General features: G+C 33.4%; 1 protein-coding gene and 1 long non-coding RNA gene across 5 annotated transcripts; one reads left to right on the plus strand and one right to left on the minus strand.

The window, feature by feature from the left end:
• The first annotated feature begins 4,146 nt into the window (after nt 1-4,146).
• Nucleotides 4,147-14,193, plus strand: LOC135121138 (uncharacterized). 4 transcript variants are annotated; one of them, XM_064045452.1, is made up of 10 exons: nt 4,147-4,453; nt 8,078-9,028; nt 9,082-9,277; nt 9,655-9,773; nt 9,830-10,105; nt 11,112-11,381; nt 11,432-12,331; nt 12,392-12,890; nt 12,946-13,637; nt 13,693-14,193. In XM_064045452.1, the coding sequence occupies exons 4-10, from the start codon at nt 9,743-9,745 to the stop codon at nt 14,043-14,045; spliced, it is 3,021 nt and encodes a 1,006-aa protein (XP_063901522.1). In that variant the 5' UTR covers nt 4,147-4,453; nt 8,078-9,028; nt 9,082-9,277; nt 9,655-9,742; the 3' UTR covers nt 14,046-14,193. The 4 variants fall into 4 exon arrangements, with proteins under 4 accessions (XP_063901522.1, XP_063901520.1, XP_063901519.1 ...); XM_064045450.1 differs by having other exon boundaries at nt 4,150-4,453; nt 8,078-8,562; nt 8,673-9,028; nt 11,432-12,890; XM_064045449.1 differs by having other exon boundaries at nt 4,150-4,453; nt 11,432-12,890.
• A 260-nt stretch (nt 14,194-14,453) lies between these two features.
• Nucleotides 14,454-14,817, minus strand: LOC135121139 (uncharacterized). Its single transcript, XR_010278863.1, has 2 exons — nt 14,684-14,817; nt 14,454-14,630 (listed from the first exon to the last, which is right to left on the minus strand). It is a non-coding gene; the product is annotated as an uncharacterized LOC135121139 (long non-coding RNA).
• Between the last annotated feature and the right edge of the window lie 2,343 nt (nt 14,818-17,160).

Here is a 17,160-nt window from a genome sequence, read left to right on the forward strand (position 1 = left end):
TCTACACCTTGGTGTTATATATTTTCGTAATGTATGGCTGCTACTCATTAACCACTGACATTTTACGTGCCAGGATGTACAAAACATCTCAAATGTTTCGACCTGTTAAAATAATTTTTTATAGGAAATTGACAATGTCAGTTTGATTCCAAATACTATTAATCCTTAATTCTACTTGTTCTGCTTTATCATTAATTGAGAACCACCGAAAACATTATTTTTACTGAGTTCCGCGTCGACCGGCGGCTATACGGCTTGCCGACCCCGGACATCCACAATTAAATAATAATAATTAAATAATGACATGCAGTTAAAAAATATAAAAAAAGTAATAATAAAAGTACCAACTGTTAACTATCTTCATTTACATTTATTTATTTTTAATGTATATGACAAATTGTCAAATAAATTAATTGAATAATTGAAAAATTAAAATGATTTAAAACTTTAAATTCGTTTCTGAAATATCTGAAAACGCTTAGATGCTAAAAATACAGAAAAAGCGCATTTATGGTGTAGCTAAGTTATGTACGAAAAATAAAATTTTAGATAATTTAATGTAATTTTTTTCGTTTATTATTCATACACAGAAAAATGTATTAAATCGACAATTATTATTTAAAAAAAAATAGTATGCACTGAAGAACATCGAAGCCGTTATTGTCTTGTAATTTGGTTAGCTATCTTAAATATTAAGCGTTTTAAAAACTAAATTCGCGTTGCTGGGTACGGCGAAGGAGGATTTCGCCGGACCTGGCACAACATACGTTCCGCCAGGTCTTTGTCTACTACAGTGTACTAGACAAAGAGAACGATGAAACCGTAAGCTGCTACGAAGTCGAAACATCGAGCATAATGCATTCCTGGGTACGGCTTGCCGAAATCTCGCCGGCAAAGCGTGTTTATCAGCATTTAAAATTAGCAACAAATGCTTTATTTTGTACCTACAACATAATAAAATATATTTTTAATATATATGATCTATCCTAACGTACATTCAAACTTTATTTCTTTTTTTATTTTCTAATTTCAACGCTTACTAAGTATTTTAAAATGACTGGTACGGCGTGGCCGACCCTGCCGCCCCTGACCAGCCGCCCCTGCTGTGTACCTGAGCAACCCGGGTCCGGTAGGCCCGCTGTTTGTATTTGTGTTATTAAAAATAAGAGTAATTTTAATAGTGAAAATATGTGTTTAAGGTATGTTATTATTTTTAGAAAATAATAATTGCGTGTTACATAATGATTAATGTTTTCAATTAGCACAAATTAGTTTGTAATCGACTAATCGAATGTTCAATACATACATTTCTCTCGCATAAATTGCATATTTGTTACTGTTTTATATCTTTATTTTTCGGACAAATGTAGCACCTTTTCCTGTTGCCACATGTGTCATTTCTTCACTTTTTCATTGTTGGACCTAACGCGAGGCGGGCTTGGCAGGTTCGTTTTGCCCTAGAATGTGCCGATTATGTTTAAATGTAATTAATTATCTTGGGCAATAAAATTAATATTTTTACAACCTTCCGTAGAATAATTTATCGTGATTCGTGATATATTCTCAGAAATCGTGAAACGAGATTAAAATAAAATGAGTTTCAACAAAAATCTGAAAATTTAAAGTTGCACTCTGGCGATTTCTGCCTGCCAGGCAGCCTTTGATCCTATAAGGGATTTAAATACCTTTCTAAGAAATTGTACTTATTTTGCCTTAAACGGAACCAGCAATGCTTCATAAAATGTATATACCTGCGGCACCGGGATAGACGAATACCGGACATGGTCATAAAAACATCGTAAGCCGATATTGAAGAATAATAATTTATGACAGGTTGCCGCCAACAGACCTTCAGCACAGAATAATCATTTCCGGTATTCTTTTGAAATAATAATTTTAATGCTGGAGATAATTATTAGATATACTCAAACACAATTTGGACAGTGTGGGAATAAAAACAAAAAAACATATTCTTTTTAAGCGTACGTAATAAATATTGGACAATTTGCGACACATCAATCAATGAGAGTTTAAAAATAAATTTCACATGTTCTAAACATTATAAAGGCACTTCTACTGCTATGGAAGTGGACGTTGTTTTAGAAGGGTTTAGGAAATTATGTATGTATGGTCTAATTTATGGCAAAATAATATCCGACGGAAACAGTAGTGTCTACAATAAATTACTGTCATCAGTGTCATTAATTAATATATATCATCTGCATGGTTCATAATTTCATATTCAAAAGATTGAATGTAAGAATCATATTATTCGCAATTACGTATCCGAGGAAGCGGTACAAAATTTGGCGAATAGCGAAGCGATGGCCTATTTGCAGGAAAAAAGAAAAGATTTTTCAGTCTTGCATAACTATGCAACTGTAAAATGTTTATTTTTTAAATTTAATACCACAATCCCTTCTTCTGCACCTGTGGAACGGGTGTTTAGTACTGGAAACCAAATTCTGACACCACGAAGAAATAATTTAGGTGATAATACTTTTGAAATGTTGTTAATTTTAAAAAATTCATTAAACAATACATAAAAAAATACATAAAAAGTTTTCAGTTATTTTATTCGCCAAAGTTTCAAAAAGTATCTGTTTTCTTGTATCTTGTATCTAGATACATTTCGAAAAAGTCGAAAACAATCTGTATCTAGATACTTTTATCTTCCATATATCTGTATCTGTATCTAGATACTTTTAAAAGTATCTGTCCCCAACACTGATTACTATATTACTTCAAATAAAAATACTCGATGCAATTTTTAATTTTTCAAACACAGGACCACACATTTGTGGTCTCCAAAATGTTATATTATGTTGATGTAGTCCAAAAGAAAAATATATTTGTAATCAAACTATCGCCGCGACAGCACTGGATCGAGCGTATGAAACACAACTCCGCGCGTTGGTTATAAATCAGAATGTATAAAGTACGGCGTTCATCGTTTGTAAGTCACAGCGTCCAAAATTTATACTAACTTATATTAGCAGCTATATTCAGAGTTTTCAAAATCTGTCTAACAGTCAGAATGTAAAAACGGAATGTGTGATTAAATAATCATTTATTCGTAAACGTCTATAAATTTGCTTAAGGTGCTTTATTTCCGCGATCCTCATACGATAAGAGACGGCTATTTGGATCGAAAACGTAAATTGGGCCAAAAATTTTGAAGTTATGTTATTAGCATTTCTGTTTGTATTGCCAAAAGGGTGTTGCAATTTTGCATTCATGAAGCGAACAGCTATGCTAAACTTAAGTTGCATATTTATCTTTACGTTTATTTACTCTCGAGTTAAATACACGTTTTGAAATTAAAGAAGCATTTTTTTTCATAGGACGCGTTCCGTCATTACCAAAATTTTAATAGTTAACTCAACAAACTGCATTTTTCTGAATATACCAATTTCTAGAATAGATACGTAAATTTATGAAGCCGCTTTCGTTGTTTTGTAACAATTTTTTTGTAATGATTCATAAAAATAGAATTTTCAGTAAGAACTTGACTTTCAAAAGTTCCAAATCAAAATTTAATATTCATCCCTAAAAGGAAGCGGAATATCTTGTTAAGTAATAATTATTTAGGCATCAAAGGTGAAATCGTATCATAACGTGCTTATCCCCGTAACACCGCTAAGAGAAGTCTCTTAGTCCTGAAAGCAGAAATAAAGTCAAAAATTTATAGGTTATATTATTAGAATTCTCGTTTGGTATTACCAAAACGGTGTTGCAATTTTCCATTCATATTGCGAACAGCAATGCGAAACTTAATTTGCATATTTACAAATAAGATAGTAAGAGATTAACGTCTCTGTTATTTTAATGTTAAACAGAATATCGCTTTTTTAATTAAAAATTGACTTGAATTGAAATTTTCAGCGCTGTTGCCACTTTATTGAGGCTCAAAATATTAACGAGAATGACAAATTTCTAATTTTTTACTGATAAATAGGTAACCATTGATAGCAGTATCGTAGCGTATTGAATAATTTTAAAGTTTATTTGTCTGCGTTATATGCCAGCATGAAAATGTTACTCATCGTTATTTTACTGCAAACATTTAAATCAAATTAGGGAACGATGCATCTGCATCTGATGCATCCAGCGTTGTCTCGTTGACCTTGGAAATCTGTAGCAAGTGTAATAATATTGTGCAATACTGTCTACTGCACTTGCCGCCAACCTACCAGCCTACCACCGCGTCCCGTCAGTCTCCAATTTGTAGTTGTAACGAAGAGTCGAATGTAGCCGCTGTTGTTGTTATCACGCTATTGTTGTTTATTGTGCCATCGTTGTTTATTCTGCCATCGTTGTTTATTCTGCCATCGTTGTTTATTCTGCCATCGTTGTTTATTCTGCCATCGTTGTTACGTAAAAAAAGTGAATTTTATCACAATATGTGTGACTCGGAAGCAGGAAGTTCTGGCCTAGGTCGTTCTAGAGAAAGGTAGGTGAATAATTTTTTTTATTACGCACTTCAATAACAATAATTTCTGGTGATTCTATACTTTGGCTTAAATTGTTGAACAAAACGTGTTGTGCAGATAACGCTAGGGGAGTTCCGGCCACAGTGGTTTGGTGGTCATTTTTTCACTTAGATTTTTATACATTTTAGTTGTGTATCATTAGTCCGATGTATTTGTTGAATGACGACCGCCATTAACCACACAAAGTAATTATAAAAAAAATCAAAAACTTAATTTTAACGCAAAAGTAGTCGTAGAGTCGGGTGGCGTAAAATAAGGGCCTGAATAGAGAATACTTTCATATTTAAAAGTAAATGTATTTCAGTGTGCCATCTTTTTGAATTCAGTTAGAAATACTGTTAAATTATGTGGTTGATCCATATTGGTAATCAAGAAAAAAAGCTCATTTATCAATGACCTCAGACTTGAAAAAAATTACATCTAAAACAACATTAAAGTTCCGTTATCATAAAAATTCAGATATTTATTTCTTAGCGATCTTTCTGTTAGTGTTATTAAATTGATCTTGTTTCAACGTTTTTGCCGTAGCCTGGTATTTTTTTCTTTTTCAAATTTTTAACTTACTATTGCTTTTGTTAAAGTTTAAAAACATATGCTGCCCATAAGGAATACGAAAGTTGAAAAATGTTGTAGATTGTTTTTAGTACTTGCATTTTTATGCTGCTCTTGTAGTGATACAGTTTGATTTCAATCGATAAGCTTCTACGACAAAAACAAAATTTTTCACAAAAATGGCTTTCTAAGAGTAAAACAATAAAAATGCTAATGCTAGTTTGCTAAATTTTTATAAATACATATATGTCTATGTCAGGGTTGGAAAAAATCGGATTAAAAAAAAAATCAAAAATCAATGATTAGTTTTTAAATTACATTTTTTTTGTTTTTTTTAATGTTTTTAATTTTTCTTTGATTTTTTTAGTTTTTCGGTTACCCACAGTAATTCAAACTTCAAAAGTAGTGAGACAAAAATTAAAAGTTATGTAACTAAATTTTAACTTTTAATTATTTTTATTCAGTTTTTAAAAGCTATATTTTAGTAGTTGTTGTAATTTTCATTTTCTAGGTATTTTCATACATTCACAAATGCGGCTCTGCCTAGTTTGAATCGTGCCTCTATCGGCAAATGTAAACTGCAGCTGACGAAATAAATACTTTACGTTCCAAGAGTCTAATTCTATTAATTTTGGGAAAGTGTCGTAAAACCATTGTCAGTTTCTTTTATTGAAAGCTTGAAAGGGTCTGCATCCATTGTAGACGTAAACGTAAACATGCCAGATGCTTGTTTTTTGCTATTAATTTACGACACTGCCAAAGTTAGGAGAATTGGATTGTACTTGTAAATTGTAACGGATCTTTCGCCTTCGTGGTGTCCCGGAAAAATCTACGTAAATTGCGGCGGCACTCAGGTAGTACCCTTATTGAATTAAATTGCATTTAAAAGACTGTAACATGCATTATATGCTCGTAATTCAAAAAGAAAATTTAAAAAATCAAGAATGATTTAAATCAATGATTAAAAAAAAAATACTTGGTTTAAATTACGATTTAAATCAAAAAGTCAGGCCAACCCTGGTCTAGGGACAATATCGAGTCTGCAACTTTCGCAAATGATAAAAACTACTTCGCGTCAGTTATACAACAGAACAATAAAATCGGAACGCCCTGCTATCAATTTGAATATATTTTAAGTCCATTGGCTTCAATTAATCAAAAAATTTGTCTAATGTGTTACGCAGTTATTTAACAACACAGTAGAAAAGAGTATATGTTAATAGTGCTAGTAGTGGGAGTAGATTAGAGCTTGGGTAGTTATTAAAATCTAGTTGTATTGGCTTGCTTTCTTTCTTCTTCTAACAGACCTGAATTTTATCGCAAAAATTTCATATCATTATACAGGGTGAGTCACAAAACACGCGGTCATCGATAACTCATAAATTGTTAGAAAAAAAGTCAAGCACCAAAATTTACGATACTTTGAGGGCTGTATGCTAAAATTATTTTTATTTAACTCAGAATCTTCAGTTTATTAGGGTTGGGACACTGCTTGTTTTTTTTTTTTTTTAATGAAACGCCCATATATTTCTACATTTACTAGCCATTTCCTGGTTTTTATAAGCATAATTTATCATTTAAAATCGATTGCGAGGTTGCCACGTTATTCCTTTTTTTTTTAATTCTTTCGACAATGAAAGAGTTATCAAAAAAATCGCAAATTGTGTGTTACAATATTTGGCACTTTGTTGTCGTACCAATTAAATCAAATTTTAAAATACCCATTGTTTAAAAAAGTTCTGATAGTTTAATACAATTTACAAATATGGATATTTATATTTTTCCATTAGCACACAGTGTTTTATTACGATATCTTATTCTAATTTTGTGCTCATTTTTTCAATATGTCAATGTCTCTTAAAAAAGTAAAAAAAAAAACATAGGAACTCTCAACTTTAAATATAGAAAATACTTAACAAATGGGGAAGAAAACAAAAAATAGAATGAGATGCGATAATAAAATACATGATGTTGTATTTGAAAAAATTGGAATATCGTTATTTGAAAATTGTAATACTTATTTTTTTGATAAACATTATGTACATGAAGATTTAATTTTATTTATACCACAACAAAGCGCGTCTTTCCACAAAATCTTGTTACACAAATTTAAAAAATAACCCTGCTGCGATTTTATTTGTGAATACTTTCATTCCCAAAAAAATTGAAGAAAATTGGAATAGCGTGCCAACGTGGCATCGGAATTTCAAAAATAAATTATCATTTCTAATAATTGATGAAACATCAAGGAACGCGCGGTAAATGACTCGCCCTGCGAAATTTGTAATATCTCATTAAAAAGTATTTTGAAAAAACTACGAATAGGTAATAATAAAAAAATTAGAATACTCTGAAAGTGAGGGAAACTCTGGACATGCACATTTAGAAAAGCAGCGATATAGAACAAAAAAATAACAAAAATGATAAGTACATATCAGCATTTTTTTAATTTTGTAATTATTGGATATATTCTTCCCATTAACAGAAGATAAAAAGTACAGTAACGTATTGTTTACGTGAAATTTAGAAATAGTAAGTTCAACATGCATGTTTTGATTTCATTTTAAAATAATTCACTTACAATTTTATGTTATACAAAGTGTCAAACGATAACACAAGCTGCATTATCACGTCAAAACAAACCAACAATTATTAAGAAGTTGGGGCCATAGTTTGCTCCAATCCGAATTAAAATACGCTTTTGAGGATCTATTAACGCAGGGTCAGAAAGAGTACTAACGGCAAAATTGGCAAGGTCGATAACAGCACATTTGCGACCCCAACTTCTTAAGGATGATTTCTTGCTTGATTTGAAGTGATACAGCTTGCGTTAACGTTTGGCAATTCAAACCTGCCATCCTGTATAAAAGTAAAAAATACGCAACTCCTAAAAAAACGGTGTATATTCAAATTGTTCCCTGAAAACAGTTTTTAATTAATCTCTTTGAAGTCACAATTTTTCAACACTAGATTATATTTTGATTAAAGTGCAACACTTCAAGTCAAAGTTTCAGTATTTATTTTTGTCGTAGTTATTGTACGAAATTCTCGAAGGGGGAATGTAAAGATCCGATGTGCAATTTAAAGCATCCCTATAAGTTCTGTCGGGACTTTCAAATGGAGAGATGTCATAGAGAGTACTGTCGATACCTTCATGTGTCCTCAAAAGATGAAATCCAGTACAGAGAAACGCTATATCAAAGCGACACCATGAGGTACGAGACGTTGAGAACATTACAAATTTCGGGCATTTGTCAAGAATTTAAACAATTCGGCAACTGTAAATACGGAAGCAAATGCAAATTTACTCATAGGACAATAGAGGAACAAGAAAATGATAAGTTTATTTGTCCAGTCTGTTTCTCCGAAATAAGCATGACCTCTTGGTGCATTTTGAACCCTTGTATGCATAGTACTTGCGAAGGTTGTTTAAGAGAATTGATTGCACGTGATATGCCTCAATGCCCTGTATGCAGAGGCCAAATAGAGGAGGGAAGTTGTCCACTTTCTTTTATTGGTACTTTTTTTTTTAATTTTTCGTCTTTGACTCCAATTTAATCGATCAGCTTCAGTAGCTCATCGGTTCGATCCGCTGAAATTTTATGTGCTATATGATCTCGTTTTTAGAATTTTAACACCCACTCCCTGCAGAGAGTTCTTAATGAAGAGATGTAGAAGGGTTCAGTGCAAATACCGCCATGAATTTATTATATGTAACAAGATCCAATGTTTGGGCAGTTTAAAGTGCATCATGGTACATAATTTAACTCCGCAGGAAATAGAGCAGGTTGAAAGTGAGGAGATGCCTTTTTCACAAAATATTAATATCGAACTGCGTCGGCTAGCCTATGTTATAACAAATAGTTATAAAGCAGATATCCAGAATCATATGTGTACAAGGGAGCTCACAAGAACAGAAACTTGTATAAGAAAAACATGTGTAGTCTGTAAGCCTCAAGAAAACTATCCGTTGCCCCTCATGAGTATGTTATGACAAAATGTGTTTGACATTTTATTTTTCACTTTTTTTTATTAGGAAAAATTGTATGCCACTCCTGTAGATTGCCATTGTTGCCCAGTAAGTCTTTCTACTTAGTCACATGCGGGCATGTTATTTGTGAACAATGCTTATCTCATGCCAGAGTGGTGGTCTTAGAAGAGGACGACACAGTTTTATATTTCTGCCCTGATCCCTTGTGCGCTTCAATGACTGAAGTCAAAAGATTGCATTGGTAAGTAGTTTCGCTTTTTGCTTTCGTAGAAAATTGTTAGAAATTTAGCTTGTGATCAGTAGTGGAATCTTGGAACTTCATTTGGTACTTATAATTATGTAATTATTCGCTTCAAACAAAAATACTTAACAAGCAGGAAAAACCCGTTTTCCGGTTTCAAAATAGAAACAAAACGGGAATTTTGTTTTCTTGCTTCAAAACAAAAAAATTAAAACACGATATTTCAAAAGTTCGATACACCAATATGTGGCAAGGTGTATCTGGCTCAAAGCAAAAAATTGTCATGTTTTCGCATTTTTTCTTTTTCGTTTCGCCCAAGAAATTTTAGAACCAGTGTTTGTGTTATGGTCTTAACGAGTTCATCACTTATTTTTCAGAAAAAAAAAACGTCTTACCCATCACCTGACATATTCAGAGGGAACTCCTAAAATCTTTCAAATATGGCATAAAACACTCAAAAAAAGGATGCTGGACAATGTTATAATGAGTAGTTCAGGTAACTCATTTCTACTCTTTATAATCAATCTATTTCATGTCAATCTTCTTCTATAGATCTGAATGTTTTGAAATTGGCAAAACAACATTTAGAGGACACAGAATGTTGGCAAGTTGATTTGGTGCGACCAATAGAAGAGATCGTTTTTGAATACGTACCCTGCAGCCGATACGAGATAAGTGACAGCGACGAAGAACCTTTCCAAAGTAATGCTACCGACGAAGAATATGAGCCAACTTCTGAAGTGTCAGAAGAAAGCGATGAAAATGGCGAAACATCTGAGCACACGAAGTCTCAGTTACAGACTTGCAAGAAAAGATTGTTTGAAGGAGGTAGGTATTTCATTAAGTAATTATAATTACGAAATATTCAGGCTTTTTGTAAAAAAAATCCAAAACGTCTTTTTAATGGCCGACTTAGATTTTTTTACTCTTGTCTTAAACTCAGGTTTCTATTTTCTCGGATTCTGATCAATTTTATTAAAATGTCAATTTTTTTTCGTTAGCTTTCTTGCTAACATTTCCAAAGATGCTATAAAAATGATTAGTACCTAACTTAACATAATAAACGTAACTTACATAACACATGTAACACTAATTACCTATACATTATACATATGCTATTTCCAATATACTTTCGTGCATAAACATAAACCAATATTACACATTTTTGAAAACAAACAACTTACACACATCCATCACATATTTTTATTCGTCCATCTGAAAAATCTTTTCTTAACTCAAATGTTAAACTCCAAACCACCAATCGGGTGTTATGTAAGTTGCAAATAAGACTTTTGGCATACCAAAACTTTTTTTTTTAAATAACTAGAAAAATTTTTTCTAGCTATGCCTGATACCTAAATGTAGTATATTTTAATATACAGGGTTAGTATAAAGTCCCGGAACGGGCGAATAACTTTATTTGAAAAGTTTTTTGCTGAAATTTTTTTTGGATATATACCTACAACATTGATTGCATTGATTACAACATACAGGTTTTTTGGCATTTTCTGATGCAGAATAAAAAACTAATTTCAGAAATTATCAACTTGTTTATTTCTAGTGAAACAACATCTGGGTGTTCCATTAAAGTTGCCATGTTTAATTATACATCCAAAGCAAATTTCAGAAAAAAAAACTTTTCAAATAACAAAGTTATTCAAACGTTTCGGGACTTTATACTAACCCTGTATAATTCTCTGGAACAACCCAATAAATAATGTATGCAATGCCATTTGAAAAGTAAGTTACTCTCATCTGTAGAGATTTTTACAACTTACGTTATACCTAATATTAGTCGTTTATAATGTTCTAATAATTTTTCAAATATTTATAGAAGGACAAAGTTCAAGTAGTTCTTCAATGCCCACTACCTCGAACCGCAATGAAGACTTTGACTTGATGTTTACGCCATTGGTTTCGCCTGTTGAAGAATCAAACTGCAGGATTTCCGCTCATTTGACCATTTATATAAAGAAATGTTTCGTTTCAATGAAGATACACACCGTTTTACATGAAGGGCATTACGTTTGTGATGCTTGCAGTGGAGATGACAATACCATCAGCGGATTTTTGTATTCTGGTTTGCCCGCGACAGACCATAAATGTATGTATAGTAACAAAAAAATGCAAATCGAAGTTTAATTTTTGTTGTAGGTAATAAACTTTCCGACAAAAACAGAACACTTGTGCTGCTGTCTAGAAATTTTGGCGAACGTGAAATCCAAGTGAAAGTTCGTTACTGTCTCCCCGTCGGAAAATTAATAGGGGAGGAACTGCCGATTGAAGAGGAACGTAAGTTCATAACACCGTTAATTATGGATTGTGGTTCTTCTGCCCTAGTAAACCCATTAACGTCAAAAACCAAAGGAAAACGCCATTGTTGTTATTTCTGTGAACAGTTTTTTGTTGAAATGTCTTCACATATTCTTCGAAAACACAAAGATCAGGAAGAAGTGAAAAATATTATGACTATGAAAGCTAATAGTGTGGAACGGAATGCTGCGTTACGAGAGATCAGGCGAAAGGGTGATTATAATTTTAACAAAAATGCCACCTGTGAGGAAAAAATTGCTATAAGGAGAGTAGTGACAGGACAAGCCTCCAATTTAATTACTTGCCCAAATTGTTTTGGTGAAATAATGACCAGAAACTTTGCTCGACATGAACGCAAATGTACTGGACGGCCACCAAATAGAAGAAATGTGCTTAAAGAAGCTCGCTTTAAGATTATCCAGAAGGAATTTACAGCGAATTCTTTCAGTCAGAAACTTTTTCTCGCTTTCTTAGAGCCTGTTCAAGTTGGGCTAATTCTACACGAGATATTAGAAGATAAATGTTTGAAACTTGTTGCTGAAAGATATTCCTTAATGCATCGTGGTTCATACAGCGCATTAAAGAACGATCGCCAACATTTGCGTAGAATGGCACGATTGATTTTAGATGTTAAAGACATAAACCCCTCCATTCTGGATTTTGAAGATCTGATACTCTATGGAGGTTATGATGCCTTACTAGAGGGAGTTTTCAATTTGTGTTCACTTGACAAGGAAACAGGCGAGTTTGGAAAGCCAAGTCTGGCAAAAGCTTTACGATCGAGTATTACATTTCTTTTAGACGCACTTAACGTTGATTATTTAACTCATAATCTTCCCACACAATGTGAAGAGCGTGGCCGTTTCGACAATTTCAAAACTCTCCATGATAAAAACTATGGAATCTATGTTGGCAGGTCAGCTGGTCGAACCAGCTTGCAAAGAAAAGCAGCCAAATTACATAATTTACCAAAGGCAAAGGACGTTAAATTATTTTCCACATTGATAGTTTCTGAAGCGGAGCAGGCGTATCAACGGTTACAGGACGGTTTCGATTTCGACACATGGCTAAAATTAGGAAAGGCTGCGTTGGCAAGAGTTATTGTGTACAATAGACGTAGAGTCAGTGAAGTTGCAAGTATGTCGTTGGAATTGTATAACAAAAAAATCGAACTTGATGATGAAATACTTCAATCCCTTCCAATGTATCAACGGGAGTTAGCGAATAAATACAAAGTTATGACTTTGATTGGAAAGCGTCTACATATATTACATGTGCTGTTGGACGAAAATCAATGCAGGTAAATGAGTACTTTGATTTTTCTACTTTTTAAAAGATTTTTGATTGTGTTGTAGGTATCTAGATATGTTTCTCCAATATCGAAAAGAAGCTGGTGTTCCCTATTCAAACAATTACCTTTTTGGTATACCTACGAGAGCGATGTTTATCGATGCTTCAGTTGTTTTAAGAGATTACTCAGAGAAATGTGGTGCTGAAGAACCGCATCTTTTACGTTCCACTTATTTAAGAAAACAAGTCGCAACCCTTTCCCAATTGTTAACAATGAATGACAATGAAATCGGTCAGATTGCAAAATTGATGGGTCATAGTCAGAAAGTCCATGAACAAGTATATCGACAAGACGAACTTTTATTTCAACTAACAGGGTGGGCAAAATTTTTGACTATCGTAGATGGAGAAGAACTCTTTTCATACAGAGGTAAAAGTCTCGACGAAATACTCACTATTGCACAAGATTTACCAGTACCTGAAGAGGATCCGGCGTTAGACGATCATATTACCTCTGAAGAATTATTAGGAGACAATCTCAGTTTGGATTCGTTTGAAACTACCTGTTCAACAGAAAGTACAATCAACAGAATGGAAACGAACCTCATGCAGGAGGTATCAACAGACACTCAAGTCTCACAATCAGGTGTGATAGAATGTTATACTACAGACAATATTACTGAAGTGCCTTCGGATCGTCGAAAGTGTGACAAAGTTACACATACTACACAAGAAGCGCTTTCTGAAAAAGTAGGGGGTACGTATGCTGAAAAGTCTAGAAAATTGTATATCATTGCTGATATTTTTTATAGCGAGAGCCAGTACTGAAGACCGGAGGATTGAAACACCAAAGAAAAAAATATCGAGTCACAGGGGAACTTTGAACACGAAGTCACCAAAATCGCAGAAATCACCAAGAAAAACGACAATCGCGGAGATAAAGCAGAAATTGCAAATAACTCCTGTAAAGAGAAGAGGAAAGAAACCATTCACCTCAGAGCAAATGTCTTTAATGCAGAGACATTTTTCGCAATACATATCCAGGGGTCATTTGGCACCACCGAAGCTGTGTGCAGAATTTGTTGAAACGAACCAGCTCTTCTCTGATCGCAGTGGTCGAGACGTGTACAACTGGATCCAGTATCAGAGAACTAAGCGAAGATGAAACTAGTGGATCAGCTGTCTCTTTTGTTTTTTTTTTGTTTTGTTTACAAGTTGTGATAATTTTTGATATTTTTGTAATTTTAAACACTGACTTTACATGTTAATATTGTATTAAATTTTATAATATAATAAAAAATGTCTTAAATTCACAGCTCGTATTTTTAACTCGAGAGTAAACACAAACGTGCAAGTAATTGCTTTCTGCAAACAGGAATGCAGAATTGCAAAACCGTTGAATTCGAGACTAAATAAACGAAAATATAAAACTTAAGATTTGCATTGCTGTTCTCAAGATGAAAGCTTAATTGTAAAGCCGCTGTGTTCTGTTGTAAGTGTTGCAAATCATTGCGAATGTAGTATGCAACCAACCTTGCTCAATTTTTCGTTTAATTACATGAAAACATATCAATTTCCGAATTTTAAATCAAATAGATTTATTCAAGCTTTCATGTTTACAATATTTTGTATAAATGTTAATTATAATATGATGGTGGAGTTGTCAATGTCCAAGTAGACATCCTGGTAAATTTTTCAACACAGTCAGGATAACACATAAACGTTCCACGGGGCTAGAGAATATTCGGGCCTAAGAGACTAGCTGAGACACACACAAATTGTGTTATGCCATTTCTGACTTACCAACTTCATCGCCATCTGAATATGAGTAGAATCACTATAAAGCCATTAAACTCTTAGGCCGGTGTACCCCCTTCGCCTGCTAAGATGTGTAATAATGGCACGGGCCTAGAGCGTTGTATATCGTCATGGCTATTATTATTATTATTATTAGTAATAGTATTCCAACAGGCGAGCCCAATTATAGAAATACGGAGTGCTACCAAAAAAAAAAAAAAATAAAAAATTTTACTCAATAACAAACAAATAAATAAATTGTTTAACTGTAATATTCCTTTATATTTCCTCTAGAATATCCCACTTTCAATCTACCCAATCTGGTGTTTAATGTGCTGCAATGTAGATGAAAATATGTCAAATTGATCAGCAACATGAGTGTAATTTTTGATGGATTGAAATAGAGGTGATGCCAACAATACTTTCGTTCTAGGGACTGTTAGCTCAAACAAATTATTACTTCTTAACCTTCCAATCGACGTTCGAAACCTCAAGAGGCTTAGCAATTCAGAGCAGTCTATTTGAAAACGTAATATTTTGACTAGCAGTAAAATTGAATCAAGTTTTCTTCTGGACATAAGACTGTGCAAACTAAATCTTTCCAACATAATATCCTCCGGGTATCCCTGTTCAGGATATGCACCGTCAGCTCTGAAAACCATATACTTCAAGAATCTCCTCTGTACTCTTTCAAGGTTAGTCTCATGGATTTTATAGATGGGATTCCATATTACTGAAGCATATTCCAACCGCGATCTAACTAGTGAACAATAAAGCGTTTTTATTACTGACAAGTCTTCAATCTCTTTAGAATTCCGGATTATGATACCCACTGATTTAGAAGCTGACAGAATGATTGTGTTAATGTGATCAACAAAAGTAAATTTTGAGTCGAAAATTACACCTAAATCACGAACTACATATTTTCTTTCTATGACAGTGTTCTCTAAATAATAATCAAATTTTATATTAGTTTTATTCTTTCTCGAAAAGGACATAATGGTACACTTTTTAATATTGAGTGGTAGAAGATTTTCGGAACACCAGCTATTAATTCTATCAAGTTTATTCTGCAGCATTCTGCAATCAGTGGAATTTTTTATTTCAGTAAATATTTTCACATCGTCAGCAAAGAGCAGGCAGTTATTCATTACTTCGTGTGCTATATCGTCAACAAACATATTAAACAACAACGGACCCAACACAGATCCCTGAGGAACTCCCGAAACCTGGATATAACGATGAGATTCAAAACCATTGTATGTCACATAGAGATGTCTGTCAGTCAAATAAGAACTAATCAAAGTTATCAACGAGTCAGATATACCAAACTTTCTAAGTTTAACAAGCAACAGACTATGATTTATTCTGTCGAACGCCTTCGAGAAATCATTGTAGATGCAGTCTACTTGCCCTCCTCTGTCTAGAACTTCGGAAACAAACTGAGTAAACACTGTAAGGTTCGTAACAGTCGATCGACCCTTCATGAAACCATGCTGCTTAGTACTTAGGAAATGTGAGACATGCGAATAGATTATGGGATGAAGAACATACTCAAACACTTTTGCAAAATTGTTCATAATACTTACGGGACGATAGTTTGATATTTCCGAACGATCTCCAGCTTTATAAATAGGTGAAACTCGTGATAATTTCCACAAAAGAGGAAACCGACAAGTTTTTAGAATCATATTATAAATTATAGATAGAGGTTTGGCAAATACAGTAGCGCAATCCCTTAACAGAAACGATGGCACTAGATCAGGACCAGCCGTCATTGAGGATTTAAGTTTTTTCAGAGATTTTTCAACCTCCCGTTCAGAGACCTGGAAAGGATGCATAGTATTTACACTTATTTCAGAGGGATTAAAATCACAGACGTTATTGACATTAGGAGAATTATGTGTAAATACCTCTGTAAAGAAATTTGCAAACTCATTCACGATTTGTTGTGGTGTTTCAAATATATTATTATCTCGAGTCATTGTCGATGTTATTGTTGTCTGACGATTTTTTGCTTTAAAAAATGCCCAGAATGCTTTAGGATCTGACTTGATGTTATTACTGACACTTTTTACGTAGCTGTAATATGCATTCTTGATGAGCAGTTTTATAGTGGCTCTAAGTGACTTAAAGTTTTCAAGGTCGAGTATGGATTTAGTACGTTTATAACTCTGCCAAAATTGATATTTCCTTTTCAAGGATAGAATTATTGTATTATTGTACCAGATAGGATACTTTCCAGATCGCCTGCGCTTAACGGGGACAGAGTTTGCGAACAAAGGTTGTAGTTTCGCATACATCTGATTTACTGCAATATTGGGATCTTTGATTTTACTCAAGAAACTGAAGTCTAGACGACTAATATCATTATAGAGTGTTATTAAATCTGCTAACCTAAAGTTATATATTAGACCACTGTTAGTACCCATTGGAACATACCTTATTTTTGTTGTGGAACAGTTAATTTCTAGAGGAGGGTG

The sequence above is a fragment of the Zophobas morio genome, unplaced genomic scaffold (genome assembly GCF_036711695.1).
Source record: "Zophobas morio isolate AGI-343-1 ecotype UQ-CSIRO unplaced genomic scaffold, CSIRO_AGI_Zmor_V1 ptg000505l, whole genome shotgun sequence".
Classification (NCBI taxonomy): Eukaryota; Metazoa; Arthropoda; class Insecta; order Coleoptera; family Tenebrionidae; genus Zophobas; species Zophobas morio.

Coding starts and splice junctions, on each gene's coding strand:
- LOC135121138 (XM_064045449.1), top strand. CDS start 9,743: ATGCTGGACAATGTTATAATGAGTAGTTCAG. Junction 10,106..11,111: donor GAAAAGATTGTTTGAAGGAG/GTAGGTATTTCA, acceptor AAATATTTATAG/AAGGACAAAGTTCAAGTAGT. Junction 12,891..12,945: donor TTGGACGAAAATCAATGCAG/GTAAATGAGTAC, acceptor ATTGTGTTGTAG/GTATCTAGATATGTTTCTCC.